The 22,427-nt window shown below is 39.5% G+C and overlaps 1 protein-coding gene across 1 annotated transcript in view; it reads left to right on the top strand.

Moving 5' to 3' along the window:
* LOC134754724 (protein crumbs-like) overlaps positions 1–22,427 on the top strand; it is a 66,028-nt gene that overhangs the window by 18,974 nt on the left and 24,627 nt on the right. The window contains exons 3-13 of the mRNA XM_063691058.1: positions 266–358; positions 897–1,061; positions 3,993–4,186; positions 5,549–5,653; positions 9,631–9,759; positions 13,057–13,185; positions 13,820–13,896; positions 14,564–14,703; positions 16,141–16,227; positions 20,461–20,576; positions 22,040–22,193. Of these exons, the coding sequence (XP_063547128.1) occupies positions 266–358; positions 897–1,061; positions 3,993–4,186; positions 5,549–5,653; positions 9,631–9,759; positions 13,057–13,185; positions 13,820–13,896; positions 14,564–14,703; positions 16,141–16,227; positions 20,461–20,576; positions 22,040–22,193 (1,389 nt within the window). The remainder of the gene's footprint in view (positions 1–265; positions 359–896; positions 1,062–3,992; positions 4,187–5,548; positions 5,654–9,630; positions 9,760–13,056; positions 13,186–13,819; positions 13,897–14,563; positions 14,704–16,140; positions 16,228–20,460; positions 20,577–22,039; positions 22,194–22,427) is intronic.

The following is a 22,427-nucleotide window of genomic DNA, read 5'->3' as shown; positions in this document are numbered from 1 at the left end:
TTTTTAGTATTTGTTGTTATATAGCGGCAACGGAAATGTCAAAATTTCAACTGCCTAGCTATCACGGTTCATGAGATACAGCTTGGTGACAGACAGTCAGACAGACGGACGGATTGAGGAGTCTTAGTAATAGGGTCCCGTTTTTACCCTTTGGGTACGGGACCCTAAAAAAAGAGGTATAACGCCAAACTTAAGTCCCCGATTAGAATTCTATCGTTCTATTCAGTTGAATAAGTAAATATTTAAATTTTGATTTACTTCGCAGGTTGTGAGAAACTCAACGTTGGTGCAAGTGAAATTGAACGGGACGGAATACTTCAGGAAATCCATTTCGGCTGCGAAACAACTGGATGCTCAGGTAATATATAATTTACATTTAAGTTCCCGTGGGTTCCTTCTCACTGTAAGAGTGTTTTCACATTGACATACTTTTTTTTTACTTTTTTCTACACATCTTGTATTTACATTATTCGATAAAATTTTATTATTAATCAATTCAATATTACACAATTCTTTATAATCTATTATACGTATGTGGTGTTTCCTATAAAAAGGGACCTTATTTTCGATGGCGCTTACGCCATTATAAACGATGCTCCGATATAAATACAATGCCGCGCGACGCTGTGCGGCGTAAGCGCCATCGACAATAAGGTCCCTTTTCATATAAAATGCCCCATATTACACTATTAACTATTCTTTATAATCTATAAATTCTTTAAAACTATAAAAGTATTGCTTGATTAGCCAGTTTTTTAGCCTTGCTTTAAAGGAAAGGCGTTTTCACATTGTCCGATCCGTTATCGGTATATAAGTTGCACTGTGCTGTGCCTCTCGTCTCGGGTCAAGAAATTTGTAGTCAACGCATCATATTTTAACATGAATTGTACCCACAGGTGCTGTACTTAGGCGGGCCGCCCCCGCCCCCGCCCGAGGCGAGCACGCCCTCGCCCTCCCCCGCGCCCGGCCCTGCCGCCCCCGCCGACCCCCTCCCCACGCCCCCCACCCCGCGGGTGCCCATCGACGCCGACTACTTTAAAGGCGTCATACAAGATGTCCAGGTCAGTTCTTATCTTCTGTGAAAGTTCTTATCTTCTGTGAAAGTTCTTATTCTTCAATGAGGGCTACCGCGTTTAATTTCGCCGCTAGGGGCGCTAGTGTAGATGGAGGTCTTTCAAAATGTCAAATGCATAAAGTTTTGGGGGTTTCAAGCTTTTTTATGGCGAATTTTGACTCCTTATTCATAATTGTGGTAAATCTTTGTCCATCTTTGATTAATTTAATCATGGTAAATCATGGTGGTTTAAAAAAACCGGCCAAGTGCGAGTCGGACTCGCGTTCCAAGGGTTCCGTACATAACACAATTTAAACAATGTATTTTTTATGTGAAACGTGAGTGAAAAGTCTTTAAAAAACCTGTAGGGGTCGGATCAAAAACTAAGTAATTAAGCCCGACTCACGCTTGACTGCACATTTCTAATAGGTTTTCCTGTAATCTATAGGTAAAGATCTATTTTGTGTATTTTTTTCGAAAATTTTGACCCAGTAGTTTCGGAGATAAAGGGTGGGAATGGTAATTTTTTGCCTATTTTCTTGAATAACTTCTAAATTGTTTATCCTAAAATTATAAAAAAAAATATATTTGAGATTCCCACAATGAGCTCTTTCATTTGATATGTAACACGATATAGTTTGAAAAACTTTATTTTTTAATTTTCATATTTACCCCCCAAAAGTGGCCCCCATGTTTAAAATTCATTTGTTTACGTTACATGGTCGTCTTTGGGTCACAAACTTACATATGTATACCAAATTTCAACTTAATTGGTCCAGTAGTTTCGGAGAAAATAGGCTGTGACAGACGGACAGACATACAGACGCACGAGTGATCCTATAAGGGTTCCGTTTTTTCCTTTTGAGGTACGGAACCCTAAAAAATGCCAAATAAAATATATGCAAAATTAAACAGGTTAAAAAAATGGCACATTTAGACGTTAACATACACACCTTTGTGTATATTAGAACGTATTAATTTTATAGAAATAAGCATAGAAGAATTTTGAGATCTGTTTTTCTGGACCTACATCTACAGTGGCGTCAACTGGTGAGCACAAAAACGGAACCCCTTATTCAGGCATATTACAGTTAGACTGGTAGAGAATACCGTGTGGCATTAAGATCGCCTTTTGTCACTGTTTTTTTCTACTGTGCAATAAAGTGTAAATAAATAATGCACTTATTAATGTCAACGCCACATCCTCGACAAGAAACCGGCGCAAGAAACTCTTTGCAACGCATTAAAAAAAATATTCCTACATAAAATCTTATAAATGTCATAGTAAATATTGTAGCCACAGTAAATTCACTGTCATCTATCGACACACGATTAAAACTAAAAATAAAAATATCAAAAAATTTATTTATATATAGATAAATGATTTATTTATTTGCAATATTTGCATTAATTATTTTTATATTATTTTGACCCATGTTCTTTCACTGATATGCGTTAACATTGTTAAATAACAAACGAAACCGTCAACGCCATCTATACGAGAGTAGGCTAAAGGTAGTGGCGCCATCTGATCGAGAATCAAATTTTCTTGATTTTCGAGGCACGTTTTTTCCTTAGACTGTATCCGTCTATTACGGAGTTAATCTTTGTAAATACGTAGTTTTTCCAGAAAACATCCAAAATTAAATTCGAGAGTACAGTTTGAAATGAAATGAAATATTTATTTAATAACATTAATTTATTTGTGGTCATAACATTAATTTCTTTAGTTACATACTTGATACTAATATAAGGAGCTCTGGGCTGTATTTATCCCGCGAATCCCCACTCCTCTGCTGTTTTTTTTTTAAATCCATAACCTGAATCAAAGATCGATATAACTCCGTAATAGATGGATACAGTCTAAGGAAAAAACGTGCCTCGAAAATCAAGAAAATTTGATTCTCGTTCAGAGGGCGTTACTAGCTTTGGCCAACTGTCGTATAGATGGCGTTGACGGTTTCGTTTGTTATTTAACAATTTTAACGCATATCAGTCAATGAACATGGGTCAAAACCATAAAAATAATTAATGCAAATAAAAAAAATCATTTATCTATATTTAAATACATTTTATCGTATTTTTATAAATATTTATTTTTAGTTTTATAGTGTGTCGACAGATGGCAGTGAATTTACTGGGGTTACAAAATGTACTATGACAGTACCGCTCTATTATAAGTTACCTTATGCCTGAATGAACGAAAACACCGATACAATTATCGAACCTATTCACCAAGTTTATTTATTTATTTTTTATTTAATTCTTAACAATATACATTGTCAAATATTAATTCATGCATATAAAATGATTACATACATTAAACATTTTAAATAATAACATTTAAAATAGTAAATTCACCGTACAAAACAACGAAAAATTATTCTAGTAAAAACTTAATTATTTCTACGAATGAAATAATAATAATAAATTTCAACAATTGATAGGGTAACGCTGCTAGTGTTATGGGGACCTTTGGACCCGGCATGGCTCAGAACGGATTTTAGTTTTTAATTTATTTTTATTTTTTTTTTCGTATTTCTTGTATTACAAATAGTACAGCTATAATGTAGTAATGTTATTTATATTTGTAAAATATTTGGTAAATAAACGATTTAATTCCTACATATTGATAGGTATGTCATTAACAATTTATAAAATGTGGTATTTTCTATAAAAAGGGACCTTATTGTCGATGGCGCTTACGCCATCATAAACTATGCTCCGATATAAATACTATGCCGCGCGACGCTGTGCGGCGTAAGCGCCATCGACAATAAGGTCCCTTTTCATAGAAAATGCCCCAAATAGTCAACTAAAAAGAACATAACATGTTTCACGATAATCGGTTGAAAAATGCGACCTATAAACTAAAACTATCGGGGTTTGTCGACTGTGTGGTCTGAATAAACGGAACCCCCCCCCCCCCCCCCCCCAGATCTCGAACGGCGTGAACGTGACGATAGTGGAGTTCTTCCCGCTCCGCGTGTCCGGCCTCCGTCTGCCGCTCTCCTTCGGCGACGTGACGCTCGACCCGGCCGGCGTGCTGCCCGGCGAGGTGTCCGACGACGCGTGCGCGTCCAGCCCGTGCCTGCACAACGCCACCTGCAGCGTCACGTGGAACGACTACACGTAAGACAGAGACAGATGTATAGTTTGAATCTTCTGCGTGGCACGCGCTCATACACAATGGACACGCGCTCAAGACACAATGGCCACGCGCTCGCACAAAAGAAACAATGGCTTTTGTTTAACAGATTACGGTCTTTGGCGTAAAAATTATTTGAGAAGATTCAAACTATATACATATCATTGCCGAGGTTTTTCAAGCTAAAAAGTAAAAGATATTCTGTACAATTTGCCTTCGATTTGGACTCTTAAAGAAATACACACTGATATTCGTTAAATAAATAAATAAAAAATATGTATTTTACGACCGGTCTGGCCTAGTGGGTAGTGACTGCCTGTGAAGCCGATGGTCCTGGGTTCGAATCCCGGTAAGGGCATTTGTGTGATGAACACAAATATTTGTTCCCGAGTCAGGTGTTTTATATATATAAAAGTATGTATTTATCTATATAAGTATAGTATAAATTATCTCAAATGATTTTTTTTGTCAAAATTCTACGCATTTGTTTCTTTTGTGCACCGCGGTGGCTATGGCTACCTCATTTCTCATTAGTGAAAAGGATTCCGCCCGTTTTTCATAGGGCTCAAATTTATTTCACAGTTTTTTGCAATCTCCGAATATTCTTACCTATTGTCCATTACCGAAACGTGTTAACTCCGAATGCTGTTATCTGAATTTGAACCATTAGAACGCCATTACTGCCCCCAACGCACATGTGCGTTCACCGTCATACAAGCTTGTTCCTAGGCCGCGCCCCCTGGCAGTGAATGCGTTAAACGGGCGTGATTCTTTTCACTGATCAGAAATAGGTAGCCACCGCGGCGCATAAAAGAAACAATGCCTTTTGTTTAACAATCAATCAATCATTTATTTGCACATAAAAATATAGTATAATGCATGCAAATACATTTACAGTACATATGGTGCTACTTTTTCGCACTAGTGCGGGAATGAGCACTTTTCGTGCATATGTCGAAAGTTTAAAGGGCCATATGTACTGTAAAACGTTGTACGATACACGTGCGAAAAGGTAATTCGCAACTCGTGTCGATTTAAAACACTCCCTGCGGTCGTGTTTTAATTTATCGCCACTCGTTTAGAATTTCCTCTTTTCCGCACTTGTATCGTAAATAACTATTATATGACACATTACTCCACCGGTAATGTCAAAATTAATTAACAGCTTAGGGTTTGGGCGAAAATATCATTTGAGATAATTCTTACTATAATATCGTCGCCTAGCAGTTATAGTGCAAGCTTTGCTTAGTTTGTGGCTAAGTTGATCTCTGTAAGATGTCCTCTAATATTTTTTTGTTTTTGTAATTGCCAGTTCCGCTAGTTGCTAGTAATCATATCATTTGTAGGTGTTCGTGCCCCCGGGGCTACAAGGGCAAGCAGTGCGCCGAGGTGGAGTTCTGTCAGCTGCAGGCTTGCCCGCTCAACTCGCACTGTCGGAACCTAGACGGGGGGTGAGTACTGGCCCCTATTTCACCATGGTGACAGGTGCGACAATCGTCGTCATCAAATAAAGAAAGAAAATACATTTATCTATCATAAGTCATGACATAAACATTGGACAATACATTGAGAAACATATACAACACAAACTAGACACCACTGACGACGTCACTGACCTCCATAGGCTACGGTAACCGCTTACCATCGGACGGGCGGTGTGCTTGTTTGCCATCAACAAGTAGTTGTTTTTCGAAGCTAATGACAATTGTCCCTATATTTTATTTTATTTTTTCTTTATTGGGAAAAAAACAGGCATAGGCAGATAATATAAAAGGAGGAGAATGGTTTTTACATTATTCGGTTTACTTAGTTTAGGGCTCAGGACACTGTTCCTAGGCTGTCTAACAATAAAATACTCCTAAAAATGTAATTCTACTATGTAATAAGCTGCATTTTTGATACATAAATAAATCATTTTTCATTTTCATTGTCACAAGAAATACGACAATTGTCACGAAATTCCGACAGAACTCATTTTCTGTCAAGAATTACCAAAAATTTCTTTTTTAATACAGTTGCTCAAAAAGTGCTACTTTTCGTGGCTGCTTAGCGTGCGGAAAGTTGGTTTTCGCGAACTAGTGCTTTTTACTTTTCCAATTTTTTTAAGGTTTGGTTTGTAACAAACCTGCGCTTTGCTGACGACATAGTCCTCTTCTCCCACACGTCATCACATCTGCAACAAATGCTGCAAGACCTCAGCACGGCGAGCCTTGAGGTTGGACTTACAATGAATAGAGCGAAAACTCAGTTGATGACCAATCAAGCTAAACATAGCATAGTAGTAGATGGGCAGGATATACAATATGTCGACGAGTACGTTTACTTGGGCCAGATAGCATCCTTCGAGAACAGGCGGTCTATCGAAATCGATAGACGTATCGAGAACGCCTGGAAGAGCTTCTGGTCCATGAAAGCGCTAATGAAGGGTGACCTTCCCTTGTGTCTTAAGCGCAAACTCCTTGACATGTGCATCCTGCCCATCCTAACTTACGGTGCACAAACTTGGTCATTAACTGAGGCCCTAAAATCGAAACTCAAGGTTTGCCAGCGAGCTATGGAGCGTAGTATATTAGGTGTTCGTAGAACTGATCGAATCAGAAACACGGAACTACGCTCCAGAACTAGAGTTGCAGATGTAGGCGTCAAGACCGCTAAGCTTAAGTGGGACTGGGCGGGACATGTCTGTCGCATGCACCCGGAAAGATGGGCCAAAATGGTTACTGAGTGGGACCCACGGAGCACCATAGACGGTGCAGGCCGGGGTTCAGGCAGACCAAAAAGGAGATGGCGGGACGACTTGGACGCATTCTGCCCCAAATGGTGGGAAGATGGCGATGACAGGGTCGAGTGGAGAAAACGAGGGGAGGCCTTTGCCCAGCAGTGGGACACCAAAATAGGCTAATAAAAAAAAAAAAAAAAAAATTTTTAAATTTATACTTATTATTATGTTCGTCCTTTACATAATCTCGGTACCATGGGGTCCCGGACATTTGGAAGGCGTGCGTGGGGCCGAAGCCAACACGCAGAGGCCCCTTGTAAAAAGACAATTTACTCTAAAAGGTGATGTGACACCAACCGACGATTATCCCTGTATGCACTATAGTAGTGCACCCAAGGACAAGCCCCGGTTAGTGCAGGACTATTGCAATGATAAGAAACAAAATAAACTAGGCTATTGTGTTGAGATGTTAGTGTACTGGTTACCGGGTCTATGGAAATACTATGGCACCTGCCCCAATCTATGTTTAAAAACACGAAAAAAAATATGGACAGGTGGTGACTCGCCAACTCACAATATGGGTCCCCGAAAACGGCCGCTCGCACGGAGCGACAAGGGGACAACATCACGTGAGTGGCTCAGGGTGTGGAGAGGTGTGCACCGCTTTCTACCCAGTGGCTGTAAACAATCACAGCCACTGTGCCAACTCGCGTATTATGCATATTTCACTTCCACCCTGCGAGCATATAGCTCTGACACCCCACTCTGGACGGCCGGTAAAGGCAAGCCAAAGGTGAGAGTCCTGCGGCCCCTGCTCAGTGTTCACTCCAGCCGGCCAATGAAGGCAAGCCGGAGGGAGGGGCCTGACCGACTCTCGGGGGTATGGGACCCAAGGGACGTCACTTCCCATTCAGCTCGCCACAAGCTGCCCTGGGGGCTTATTATTATTATTTCTTTGGATATCACGGGCCTATAAATCCCGGTCTTTTGATAGGCTTGCGTGGGGATATAGATCCAACACGTAGAGGCCCCTTGGAGAGCTTTAATGTCATGTAGAACGCCTGCTGGAACCCGTTCACAGGCGCAACAATAGACACCCATGAACCGGTCGCAGCAGGCATTGGGACTATTGTAGAAAAAGTGAACAGTATACCGGTCTATGGATTGAAGTTTGGGTGGACAATGAGACTGGGCTATTGTAAAGACGTCCGGACACCTGCCATAACAATGTTTTTACAAGTTATCGAGGCAGGTGGTGACTTGCCGCTGACTAGATGGGCCCCTGAAACTGCCGTCGTAAAGACGACCAGGAGCAACACCGGTGTGAGCGGCTCAGGGGTGTCGAGAGGTGTGCGCCGCTTTCTACCCAGTGGCTGTTAACAGCTACTGTGCCAACTCGCGTCTTATGCATCTTTCACTTCCACCCCTGGAGCATGTAGCTCTAGCGACTCCTCTCTGGACAGCCAATAAAGGCAAGCCAGAGCTGAGAGTCCTGCGGGTCCCCTTGGGGTCCACTCTGACCGACGAAGACACGCCGGAGACGGAGGCCCTGACCGACTCTCGGGAGCACTCGGGTCCGTGGGGTCGTTACTCCCCAACAGCTCGCCACAAGCTGCCCTTTAAACGTCGTAATCAACATAAAAACCTGCTGTTAATGTAAGAATACGAAAAATATGCCTATTTCATATTTTATTATTATTATTATTATTTGTAATGCAGGCAGGCAGTTTAAACAACTGATAATGCCTGTATCCAGAGTCATAAACCAAGTTCTCAGTGTTGAGTAGAATTTGCTTTGTGCTTATCTAATTTATTCTTAAACTCATTGACACTTTGGGCCGCTACTACATCCCCTGCTACAGCTTGTTCCAATTAATGACTAGTTATTGATGAGTGTTTATATTAGTTTCCTTTAAACGTCGTAATCAACATAAAAACCTGCTGTTAATGTAAGAATACGAAAAATATGCCTATTTCATATTTTATTACTTACTTCTTCATCATTATATGTATTATAACACGTTTATTTTTTAATGTTTAAAAACCGTTCTTAATAAGTTGTCTGTATGGAACGGAACGCCTGTCAAAGAAAAGGCGTATTTTCTTACTGCAAGAATGTTTTAAGTTTCCAAAGGCAACATTCGATATTGTTTTTATAAATATACGATACACAAATAATCGTAAATAACGATATTTAGGTAATAATAGTACAATGTTTTAATATTTACAATTGTTTCTGTCTTATCTTAGAACATGCATTTGAAAAAAAAAACTCATTGAAGTGGGTTCAATAATAATAACAAAATCTATTCTAGTCGAATAAAAGCTAGAAAAACACCTCTTCATAATGGCAATGTCAATGATGTCACAGGATTAATAATATAAAAAGTTTCGAATTCCATTCCGCGGACACCAGCCAGTAAACTACTAACCGTCGGTATTGACCTTTGGGGGCTGGTTGCTTTTCTTATTTTTTCGCAACTGTATTAAAAAACGTCGTTCGATACACGTGCGGATATGTCATTCTTCAAGTAATGACATACTTTCCGCACTAGCATCGAAATGTACTATTAAATCTTGTGACAATTGTCATTAGCTTTGGCGTTATGGTTTTTTATTTATTAAAAATGTAGGTACCATATATATTTTTTATACATTTTGAACTTTATTTTTAAAGGATTATTAATGTTTTTTTTTTGTTATTTATAGCTACGAATGCATATCGAACGCTACGTTCGACGGCGTGAACACGACTCTGGGCTACCGTCTGCGGCGGCCGCGCTCGCTGCAAGACTACTCCGACGTACACCCGCCCGCCTCCATCACCATCACGTACAGGTACCAACCATTACCTATATATTCTATACTAGCAGACTAGACATGACAAAAAATAGTATTTTATACAATCTTGATATAATAGAGAGCTTTTCAGTCGAGTACCGTGTTTAAGCAACGAAGCTTGCTGAGTTGCTTAAGTTAAGGTACGAGATTGCAAAGCTTAATTATATCACGATTGTATAAATTAGAATTATATATTAGAATTAAGTCTATTTGTAAAAAATCACCCTGAACATTTCACAAAGCGCTCATGCAAAGATAATATTAGATCGCAATATAAATATAATATGGTACTTCCGAGAGCTAGCACTTTAATATATAAAAAAAGCACATTCATATCCGCTATTAATGTCTTTAATCATCTGCCTAATGAAATAAAAAGCCTCGAAGGAAATACCTTTAAAAGATGCTTAAAAAACTTTTTAATAGACAAAGTCTTCTATAACCTAAAAGAATTTTATAACTCTGTAAACCTAAATGTATATTAAAATTTAGTTTAAGATTACTTAGTTTAAGATAAAATAAATTGTATGCCCGAAAAGGGTAAAACTGTTGATACCCATAAAAAAATGTACCTAGATATACTTCTTGTACCTACACAGTTTGAACAATAAATGTTTCTGATTTCTGATTTCTAAAATACTATTTTTTGTCATGTCTAGTCTACTAGTATATAATGTATATTATGTAATAAAATTGTATTTTTGAATTTATCAAATAATGTAAATTGTATGTACTGACGATCATAATATAAATTCGTGTAGATTAGTCTAAGATAATTTATATTGTAATTTTATATTATGAGAATAAATATCTAAATCTAAATCTATCACTATTGTATACAATACTTTTTCTACGAGACGAAAAAATAATACTTTCAACTATTAGAATCATATAGGTACACAAACCAAAACCAAAAGTATACAGCTAAGATACGCGAGCTGCCGCAGCCCGCGATACCTTCATACTCGTACGCGCCCCGGCCGCCGGGCCCGACGCCCCCGGCGGGTTGGTCAACGACACCTCCTCGTAACTCATGAGGCCCTGGTACCTGCTCAAGCTAAATTCAATTTTTAGACAGTTTTTTCTCGATTTTGGCCACCGTAGCCTATAGAGACTAACAAGCAACGCTAAGCTGTTTTCGTAGGGTATGGATGTTGCTATATGAAGGGTGTCACATGCGCGTTTCTGACATATGAAGCAATTGTTTCTACTCCAACATAAAATAAAATGTTTTTGTTGGCCAACCAATCACAAAGCAGATGCGACGCAGCGTGTTAAAGTAGGCTAATTTTCATTGAATCGAATCTCCTTAAACAAGAAATATTTTATCGAAATGTATGAAGTTCTATTTTCACAATTTTTATAATTGACTAAACCGTATCGATAAAATTCTTATGCTTGAGTCGGAAGTGCCATAGACTATTCAACGTTGAAAAGAGTAAGGTTGTAGTGTTGCATATGAAGTTGTAATACACAGATTATACTCGACGAGTAGAAAAAATATATATTTGTTAACATAGGTTAAATATAGATCTTATACAATAATTTATGTTTCACTATGTTTTGCCAATTGGCATAAAACGAAAATAATATGTTAAATGTCAAACAAAAATAAGAATGTACTTAAAACTAAAACAACTTAAATTAAAAATATGTCCAGTAAATATTCCATTATCGAATAGTATGCTTTTTGTACCAAAAATTCATACAGGCATTTCTTAAATTCAGTTACATTATCTATTGCAGTATGTTTTGGCAACTTGTTGTATATTTTGGGTTGGGTTGGGTTGACAACTTTCCATTTGAGTACCCTAATTTTAATTTTAACGCGTTAGAGTAACTTATACTAGAGCGGTACTGTCATAGTAAATTTTGTAACCCCAGTAAATTCACTGCCATCTGTCGACACACTTTAAAACTAAAAATAAATATTTATAAAAATACGATAAAATGTATTTAAATATGGATAAATGATTTTTTTATTTGCATTAATTATTTTTATATGATTTTGACCCATGTTCTTTCACTGGTATGCGTTAAAATTATAAATAACAAACGAAACAGTCAACGCCCTCTATACGAGAGTAGGCCAAAACTAGTGGCGCCATCTGATCGAGAATCAAATTTTCGTGATTTTCGAGGCACGTTTTTTCCTTAGACTGTATCCATCTATTACGGAGTTATATCTATCTTTGGTAGTTACGTATGTTATGCTTACTGAGAGCGCTAGTGGCCTAGCGGTAAGAGCGTGCGATTTTCAATCCGGTAGTCGCGGGTTCAAGCCCCGGCTCGTACCAATAAGCTTTTCGGAACTTATGTACGAAATATACCAGTCGATTTTCGGTGTTGGAAAACATCGTGAGATAACCGGACGAATCCCAATAGGGTCTAATCGTTTCTCGGGGTTGGAAGGTCAGATGACGGTCGCTTTCGTAAATAGTGCCTGCGCCAATCTCGGGATTAGTTGTCAAGCCCCAGGCTCTCATGAGCTCGGAGGGCGCCGTGGTGGAATGTTATCGATCCCGGTGCGCCCTCACGAACGGCCAATAGGGTGAAACGCCGGAGTGGGTTTAGTGGGTAGGGCCAATTCTTCCCCCCCCCCCCCCCCCCCCCAGGAGCGGCGAGTCCCACACACCGTGCGTAAGTGCATTCCCACTCCGACAAAAAAAAAAGGCTCATGAGCCGTGGCAAAAAAGCCGGAACAACGCGAGGAAGATGATAATAAATAAATAAAGTCATTTATTGTCGCAGTAAATAAAAAAAAACAGTAGGTACAAGCTTAATTTACAGCAGTATTATACATATATGACATTTAGAATTATAGTTAACAATATTATGAATCCTAAGTGCAACAATAGGCTCGGGACTCGGCTTGTGCCGCGAGTCTGGCGACTGCACAGCGCTGTTTTTCAGCCCGCACCTATCTCTTTACTTTTTAAGAAAGATAAAACTTAATAGATAGGGGGAATACATGCCTTCATAGCCTGCATTAACATTTAGGAAGATGCTCACTTATATTTAGTTACAATTTTTATATGTCCAGCAATGGGGGCTATCGTTTTTTTGCTCACCAGTTGGCGCCTCTGTTGATGGTGGTCCAAAAGACTAAAGAACAGCTGTCAGTCATTGAAGTGACAAGTGACATTTGACATTTCGAACTATGGAAAAGACCACCATCTACACTAGCGCCCCTAGCGGCGAATTCATACGCGTTAGCCCTCATTGGGTCCCAAGCGGTTCAAAATGAACACATAGAATGATGACGTTTTGCTAACTGCAACCTTTTATCTCCAGGACGAAACTCGGCGGCACCCTCTTCAGAGCGGAGAGCGTCAGCGGACCGGACTCCTGGTTCACTGTCGGCGTGTACAAGGAGCAGGCCTCTCTGGAGTGGCGGCTCGGCGGGGCCTGGCCGGAGAAGAGGTCTTTTTTTTATATCTATTTTTTTATATTTTTTAAGGCGGTTCCCTGAGCCAGAAGGCGAAAAATCTCCTTATATTATCATGTTTTTCTAAGAGACGTTGATATTCGTAGACGTGGAAAAAATATATGTAGTTCTTGACTATATTATCTTTAATATCATAGCTTCCGATACACGAATTATGACACTTCGCTCGATACAATTAATTCCCAAAGTAACCTCTAACTCGGAATTATAATCCAACTTTACTCGGTTATTTATTATGTGATACTATAAACAAAAAAAGAAGAGAAAACAATCTTAACTTAAATAGTAATTTCATAGCTTTCGAATTTCGATATTGTAAGGTAACGTTTTTAAAATAAATAAAAATCGACATAATTCGATCAAAATTGACGCTTGGCGCGCATGATCTTTCCCGTTCTTTCTTGCGAAATGTGACAGTGACAGCGGCAAACCGATGGAACGGTCTTAATGGGGTTTCGTCACTCAGTGACGATGTCACCCCTGTACTGAGATCTATAGTAATAAAGAAGTACTGTACTACCTACACCGCTACATTATTTTTAAGTATAAATACTACCACCTATCTTTGTACAAGAACGCTAACGAAATCATTATTATGTCTAAAAACAGGTCAATTCGGCGATCACTTCAGACGCACTCGCAGTGGAGTGTTCTCAAGATAGCTGTAGCAAGAGATATGCTCACTGGTATGTACTTTATCGTATTCTATCCTCGCAAGGCCCAATGTACATAAAAATGCACACTCCTTAATCTAATATAACGTTTAATTTTAGCCAAATAAATACTTGATTTGGCTAATGAAATGTTCTTTTGTTTCGTTGCGTTCTCAAACAAAGAAATTTAATCCCATTTGAAATTCTGTATGGGGGGCCTTACGAGGCTTTGTTTGACATAATTATTGAAAGTCATAATGTAATGAGTGTCATACTATCATTAGTCATAATTCTGAAACCGTTAACTTTTCAGTATTTTCCTCAGGTTATCCTTTAGATAGGTTAGGTTAGGTTTGTTTTATGGCAATCCTGAAAAGTTACGCGTTTCTGAGAAAAACTAAATTATGACTAACGAAAATGTGGATAAACAATAAATTATGACTTAAAACTATATGGGAAAAAATAGAGATCCTGTTGGAAACCGTACGAAATTCATATTTTCTCATTCTAGATAAATTAAATTAAAAATTCTTTTATTTCGGCCCATGTATCCATAGAAGACTTAATACTACCGAACATAAAACCGTACTTAATTTTTTACAGTCTGCAATACGTTTAAACATCTCTTCCGAGATAGATCGAAAAGCGGTCGTCAACTAACGTAAACCCATCTCAAAACGTGTGTTTTTTCTCTTTTTAGCGGCATTTGTAGATAACACGGGGCACGATGAGATCACCACGACGTCGCCAATAGACCAAACGGCCTGGCAGCTGTTGCTGACCGACGGACGGATATACCTCGGCGGCTCGGCGCCGCAGGAGCACATACTGCAGCCCGCTGTATGTACTATACTATACTTTATTATATACTAGCTTTTGCCCGCGACTTCGTCTGCGTGGAATTAGTAATTTGCTTTTTAATCCATCCTTTTTCACCCCCAAATTGGCCCACACTATACATTTCCACCCCATTTTTAACACCCTGGATGATTTCGGGGATAAAAGTTATTCTATATCCTTTCCCACAGCTCAAACTATCCCCATACCAAGTTTCATCTAAATCGGTTCAGCGGTTATAGATTCCCCATACAAATTTCCACCCTTTTCACCCCCTTGAGGGGTGAGTTCTGGGATAAAAAGTATCCTATGTCCTTCCCCGGGACTCAAACTATCTGTATACCAAATTTCAACTAAATCGGTTCAGCGGTTTAAGCGTGAAGAGGTAACACACAGACAGATAGACAGACAGACAGACTTTCGCATTTATAATATTAAGTATGGATGGTTGGAGATAACACAGGGCACGATGAGAGCACAACGACGTCGCCAATAGACCAAACTGCCTGGCAGCTATTGCTGACCGACGGACGAATATTTAACCATGCATACTTTATTCAACAAAAAAAAAGTTTTTGACATATTAAAAAAATACTTTTAATAATATTTACTCAACTTTGGGAACAAATCAAATTATTTTATTAAATATTTTTTACGTAATTCCTCTAGGAGGTGGAGGTGCAAGCGATACTGCTTGCCCTTAGAGTTGGTCTAAGACGCCTAGTCTTACTAAGATGGCATATAGTCGAGAAATTGTGACGGGTACCGCCGTGGCGAGGTGGCCTAGGGGTTCATGGCATTAGCCGCGATAGCTAAAGACGCCGGTTCGAATCCGGCCTTCACCACTGGAGGGCTTCGTCACTTTTTTAGGGTTCCGTACCCAAAGGGTAAAAACGGGACCCTATTACTAAGACTCCGCTGTCCGTCTATCTGTCCGTCTGTCTGTCTGTCACCATGCTGTATCTCATGAACCGTGATAGCTAGACAGTTGACATTTTCACAGATGGTGTATTTCTGTTGCCGCTATAACAACAAATACTATAATTTTTAAGAAAAAAAAACCGACTTCAATGGGGGATGCCGTTGAAAGGTTACTTATTGTTGATGGTGCACTCCAGACAATGAAATGAAAAAGACAGCATCTTTTGCCTAACTAAAATGAGGCAAAACCACCCACGTTTCTAGTAGCATTTCGTTTCTATAAGGGTCATAGTTCTAACCCAACCTAACCCAATGTTCTGATACCATTTCGTTTCTGTAAGGGTCACAGTTCTAACCTAACCTAACCCACTTTTCTGATAGCAGTTCGGTTCTGTGAGGATCGCAGTTCAAAAAAAAGTCCAGGTCCAAGTTTGGGGTTGGGTCCATAGCGAAGAGAACATTACAGTTTATAATTGTAATAATATTTCTCATACATTAACAGTTTAGTTGTATCCTCAGGTCGAAACGTCAACAGAACAAAACGTGTTCGAGTACACGGAGGGAGACGGGTTCACAACCGACAACGACGCCGGCAAATACTTTAAGGTGAGACTGCCATCTGACATCCGACCCAGAGGGAAGCTAAGCCTCATTGGAATTAGTCCAGTCAGGCGTGGCTCACTCCGCGATTCCGTCGCGTCGCTACAAGTACATGCGGCCCACACCAATTTTGGTGTCTAGCCATAGTAGTTGCCGCGCACCGCTACGGAACGGACGCCTGCTCGCGCTTGCGCCACCTAGCGGTCATATCTGTCGTAATAGACGCGTTTTGTTAGAGAGTGAACCTTCTGTACCTAGTATTATTATTTATTATGTGGTCCGGTTTCCTCATGATTTTTTTTGTTGTTTGAAGTAGACAGAAGTATTATCAGTATTATCAACTAAATACTGTGCAAATAACACTCTTTGATAGAGAAAGATAGTCTTATTGCGATTCCTTTAAGAGGAAAGAGAAAATAGTGCCATGCTTTGTCCTTATCACTGACCGGGTGGCATCATAGGTAGGAGGCGATGGCGAAATACCGAAATTTATAAGTGAAAGAGAAAAAATCCTATGCTGCCCAAATTTTATATGAATATTCTGTCTCTTACTCACAGTGTGATAAGGGAAAAGTGTGGACTGAGCGAAGATGTAGTGACAAAAATTGAGTAAGGTATGTTGAGATGGTTTGGACACGTGGAAAGAATGAGTGAAAGAAGGCTAACAAAGAGAGTGTATAAGGGAGAGGTAGAAACGGGAGTTGGAAGGGGCAGACCTCGGCGGACTTTCTCTGATCTGATCGGGGAAATCCTGAAGAAAGGCCAGGTCAAGAGCACCCTAAACCGGCGAGCGTGTATGAGGAATGTTATGAAAGTGAAGGAAGCGAAAGAGGTATGTCAGGATCGTAGCAAGTTGAAATCCGTGGTCTCTGCCTACCCCTCCGGGAAATAGGCGTGATTATATGTATGTATGTATGTATGTATGTAGTTATTCTTTCTCTTACCCCCGGTCGCTCGTTGGCGCGTCTATAACTACTTGTATATACTATGTCTATGTCGTCAGTGTATAAAGTACTGTTTACTACGCATAAAATATAAGTTAAATATCGTTTAACTGTTACCCCAGCCTCGCCATTACTGGAATGGGATAAGCTTTAAGGTATGACGCGTTTTTAACCAAAAGGTACCACATTGTCGGTTGTCGATAAGGTTGATTTCAAATTGAAGCTATATGGAAATAGCGCCTTATTGACAACCGACAATTAGTACCCTTTTGGTTGAAAATGGCACGTGTTCAATAAATAGAGTAAGACAAACTTTGCGTAGACTAAATATTGAAGACAATAGGGGATATTACTGCAATGTTCTGTCACCAGAGTGCAGCACTAGCCTTTTTAGTAAACCATAGAGTAACTTATACATACTGTACCTTTAACAGGTTTTTGACAAGTTTTCAGAGATAATAAAATATGACATCGATGCATTAAGGCGGTTTGTTTACAGAGGACCTACCGGGAAACACGAATCCGAAATTTCGCTATCTGCCTCTTTATCGCTCGAATATGCAAGTGACAGAGATGTTAGATAACGAAATTTCTATTCTCTTGTTTCGCGATAGACCCTCAGATTGTGGTAGTGGCGCCCCCCACGCAGAGTTTCGCGTAATATTCCCTATTTAATTTCAAAGTGTGTACCCAGTGGGTACTACCCACGAATAAAACAGTTTATAATCAAGTTGATTGTAGTTTAATGCTACATAATGAAATGCATTACAATACGAGTGGTGTTATAAAACGAGCTGAAAGAGAGTTTCATAAAAACATCACACGAGTGTTAATGCCTAATTATGTATAGTTGCGTACACTGCTGTAGATAAAGCACATATTATATTCTAAGTTATCTATGATGTGTTCGGAAACCGCATGTTACGACTGTCATTGCGCTGGCCGTAATTTGCGGTTTTTGAACGCATAGCGTTTATGATATGTGTAGATAAAGATAGTTTATGATTCAGGTAGGCATATTACAATGCGCTTATGAACGTCAAAGCTACGCCGGCTCTAACTCTACACCTCTGCCTCGAGAAGATTTAAATCCCCCCTCTGGAGGAGGGTATCCCAATATGGGACAGGCAAACTCGGCGGTACACATCTTTTCAAAACATTACATGCATTACGAGTAAATAATATAAAATACAATTTAAATTACTAATCATGCAATTACTTACAGTAGGTACTTTTTTTTTATAGAAATTTGATTTAAAAATATATATAAAACGATTTATCTGTTACTATATACAGTATAGCCACTATTGGGACGGAAAAAGTTTCAAGGTATGACTGCATGTATGGCTGGTTCGTACTCCGTGGTCACTATCTGTTTAGGATATAGCCTGGCAAACGTTGGCGTCACTAACAAAGACTGCGTAAATGATACCTTCAACATTATTTGAATGCAGCACCATGGCTCCTATTTCACCACGGCTACAATTGTCAGTGACATGTGTCGAGCGACAGGTGACTTACAATTTTATTATTAACCGATAATTCTACATATGGATGGTAAAGAAAGGATCGCAATCTCTTATGGCAGAATTGTTGTAAAAGTGACCAGCTTTCAGATGTAAATAATAGTTCCAAATCTCTCCGGTGGCGCTAGGTAGGCTCTGAGACCAAAGAGTATTGTAATATATAGGAGACTCTATGACATGAACCATAGAGGTATAATAATGTAGAGATGAAATGGGGGAGGGGCAGCGAATAACCCGACCAAAATACGTAGGTTGTTTCTGGTATGTTGTCAGGAATGTTAAAACGTGTTTTAATTGTGTCGCATTGCGTATGTTCTGTCCCTCACGGTCGCACAGGTGCATCTATATAAAATACTAGGTGTATGGTCTAGGTACTTCAGTGCATGGTGGCGCCGCCTATTTACCGTTTTTTACGGTCACTTTTCGATACATGAAGATTCATTTCCTTACCTTTACCTTCCATAATATGACATATTTTGTGACAATTGGCGCACCTGTCACCAATGTGAAATTGGGGCCTGGTGATTTTTACAGAAATGGCCCGGGTCATGAGTGATTGAGCAATTCACCCAATTTATATATGTTTTGTATTTTTTTTTATTGTATGTGTAGTGAAAATTTTAAATTCGATTAGGTATTTTCATTACTTTATATATAGGTAGCTATGTGTCAACTCAAATTCGTGATAGCATCGGTTCAACACCCGCCAGAATGGCACCAACGTGTGTTGCACACAATAATTCTAACCTACAGAAAATTAATATTTGGTACTTTTTTTTTTTTTTTTTATTTATTGATAATGGGAAACAAACAGCGAAAGATTTTGACGTCACAACGTTTAACTTGACGTACATTTTTTTTCATTGATGTTCAGGTTCGAACTTTTAGCGCAAGTGACGTAAAAATGACGTCGTTTTGCACACAGTGTGATGTGGTAAACAATATAATTTTTACGAAACTTATTACCTCAAGGAATAAAAATTGATGTGTAGTTAATCTGAATGACAATGTCAGTCAACCTTATGCTCATCTCAAGTGGTGATATCGTTAAATTAAAGAGGTTGAAGTGGCAATTGTTTTCGAAAATACTATTTTAAATCAGCCTACATGTCTGGTTTGACGTCATCGGCAATATATGTTCCCCAGTAGCATAAATACGTCATGATGACGTCAGCGACGTCATTATGATGTAATAATGCCGTCATTATGACGTTGCTGACGTCATTTTGCTACCTGGGTTGGAGCCCTGCTCTTGTGTATAAAGATTTTTTTTTTTTTTTTTTAATTTATTTACACAAAATTTATGCATCGCCAAACTGTAACCAGTTTGTTGGCGATTGAAGCGCTCAATAACAAAATGGAATCATGCACCTGAACAAAATAATTAACAGCTTAGACAGTAATCCTTATATATAGGTATAACATAAAAACTAACATGCACAAATACCTAATATGTAAATTTTCCCATGTTCAATTTTCTAAAAGGTATGTTTTTAGTCTCTTTTTAAGGACCGGCTTACTAAACCTAGATTTATCTCTCAACCACCCTATTTCGTTAAACAGCCTAGGCACTAAATATTTATTTAACCTTCTTCCATAATAGTTGACCGCTGGGGGCTGTATTAACTTCCCCTCTCGTACCCGCCTTGTGTTGTATTTATTAAATACTGGCCTTTTATGCTCATCTAAATAATAGTTTTCTAAAGCCATCAGGTATTTAATTTTCTTTTGTACGGGTAAAATAAATGACAGTATAATTTTCTGTTCAGGGCTGTATGGGCGCTGTGTACGTGGGTTCTCTGTTGTTACCGTTCTTCACCGACGAGGAGCTGTATGTCGGCAAGACGGCGGCTAAACTCGACGCGCAACCCCACTACGAACTGATGTGAGTAGACCAGTCATTCAGGGCTGCATGGACTACAAACCAGGGACCGGCCCGCTATCCCTTATCGGGGTTTTATAAGGGTATTGCATAAGGCTTAACTCACCATACCCTTTGCCAGACGAAACCCTTTGTTTTGGTTTTAAAAACCCTTATATAAAGCTACCACATTTGAGTAATCGGTAGCCCAAATACCTTTACAAAACCCTTATCATCCGCTCACCAACACCTTGCATATTGCTTATAAGGGTTAGCCTTATAAAGGGCTTCCCTTTTAGCATATAAGCGTGCTAATTTAAGTCGTCTACCTTGTTCATAAAGCACACATTACTTCGAATCCGAGCGATCGTCGGCGGCGACGGCGGCGTTCTTTGACTAGGCACGTATTTTCTTTCCTTTTCATACACTACCGTAGATATATACTAATCCTGTCTCTTTCACGCAAAGGGAAACCTTTATAAAAAGCGCTTAAAGATAAGGGTAACCCTTATTAAGAGCTAGCCTTATTTTTGGTTAGCTTTTCGGTAAGGGTTAGTCAAAGGTAAGGGTATGAATGGGCTTGCAGTTCAAAAGGGAAAGTCTTTCAATGTGTTAGCCGTGTTTAAGTGTCGCCCATTGAAAGGGTTTTCTCGCGGAAAGGGTTGTCCGGTCCCTGCTACAAACTTATGTGCGTGTACTTTACCTTCCGAATAAGATATTTTATTTTACTCGAAATATTTTATTTTACTTCATTTCGACTACGGAGGCAGCAAAATCGGTAAATGGGGACGAAAAATCAGTCTGCCTACCTACAATCTTTAGGCCGTTTGTATACGTTGTTTTCACCGGACATTGGACCATGTTACGCGACTACGTCCGGCTGTCGGTAAATACGCCCCAAGATATCGTCGCCTAACACTTACAATTGTCCGGCGAAAACAACAGACGTAAATGGCCTTACAGCTTGTTAAAAGTGAACTTTCCTTTCGCACCAATCTCTTTCGGAGAAAAGACTCGTCGTGTAGGACGGTTGGGGTAGCTCGGTCTAAATGAGCTCCAAAAGTCAGTTCAGTTCTCTTGTACCATAGAGTAACTTATACTAGAGCGGTACTGTCATAGTAAAATTTGTAACCCCAGTAAATTCAATGCCATCTGACGACACACTTTAAAACTAAAAATAAATATTTATAAAAATACGATAAAATGTATTTAAATATGGATAAATGATTTTTTTATTTGCATTAATTATTTTTATATGATTTTGACCCATGTTCTTTCACTGGTATGCGTTAAAATTATAAATAACAAACGAAACAGTCAACGCCCTCTATACGAGTGTAGGCCAAAACTAGTGGCGCCATCTGATCGAGAATCAAATTTTCTAGATTTTCGAGGCACGTTTTTTCCTTAGACTGTATCCATCTATTACGGAGTTATATCTATCTTTGCTTGTACCTATACTGACAGCACGTATTTATCGTGTACAGAAGCGGCCGCCCCTGGGGCACCGCCGACGGCGGCACCACCATCGGCTGCGTGCTGTGCCTCGAGCAGGACTGCGCTCGAGGCGGCCGCTGTGAAGACGTCCGCTCCTCGTACGCGTGCGCGTGTCCCGCAGGTTACTCCGGTGATTACTGCGAGGTGAGTCCGGGGCCCTGTATACTGGGCCTGCAGAACGGTCATGGGAAACACTTTCATTTCAACCCAGGTAGCATTTATACGTCATTATGACGTCAGCAATGTCTTTATGGAGTCATTATGACGTCAGCGACGTTATTAAGGAGTCATTATGACGTCAGCGACGTCATTGTGGAGTCATAATGACGTCATTATTGCGTCATAATGACGTCGCTGACGTCACTTTTCTACCAGGGA

This window comes from Cydia strobilella, chromosome Z, assembly GCF_947568885.1.
Source record: "Cydia strobilella chromosome Z, ilCydStro3.1, whole genome shotgun sequence".
In the NCBI taxonomy this organism is placed as follows: Eukaryota; Metazoa; Arthropoda; class Insecta; order Lepidoptera; family Tortricidae; genus Cydia; species Cydia strobilella.
Note: the sequence above shows the minus strand (reverse complement) of the source record. Positions and strands in the feature narration are given on the sequence as shown.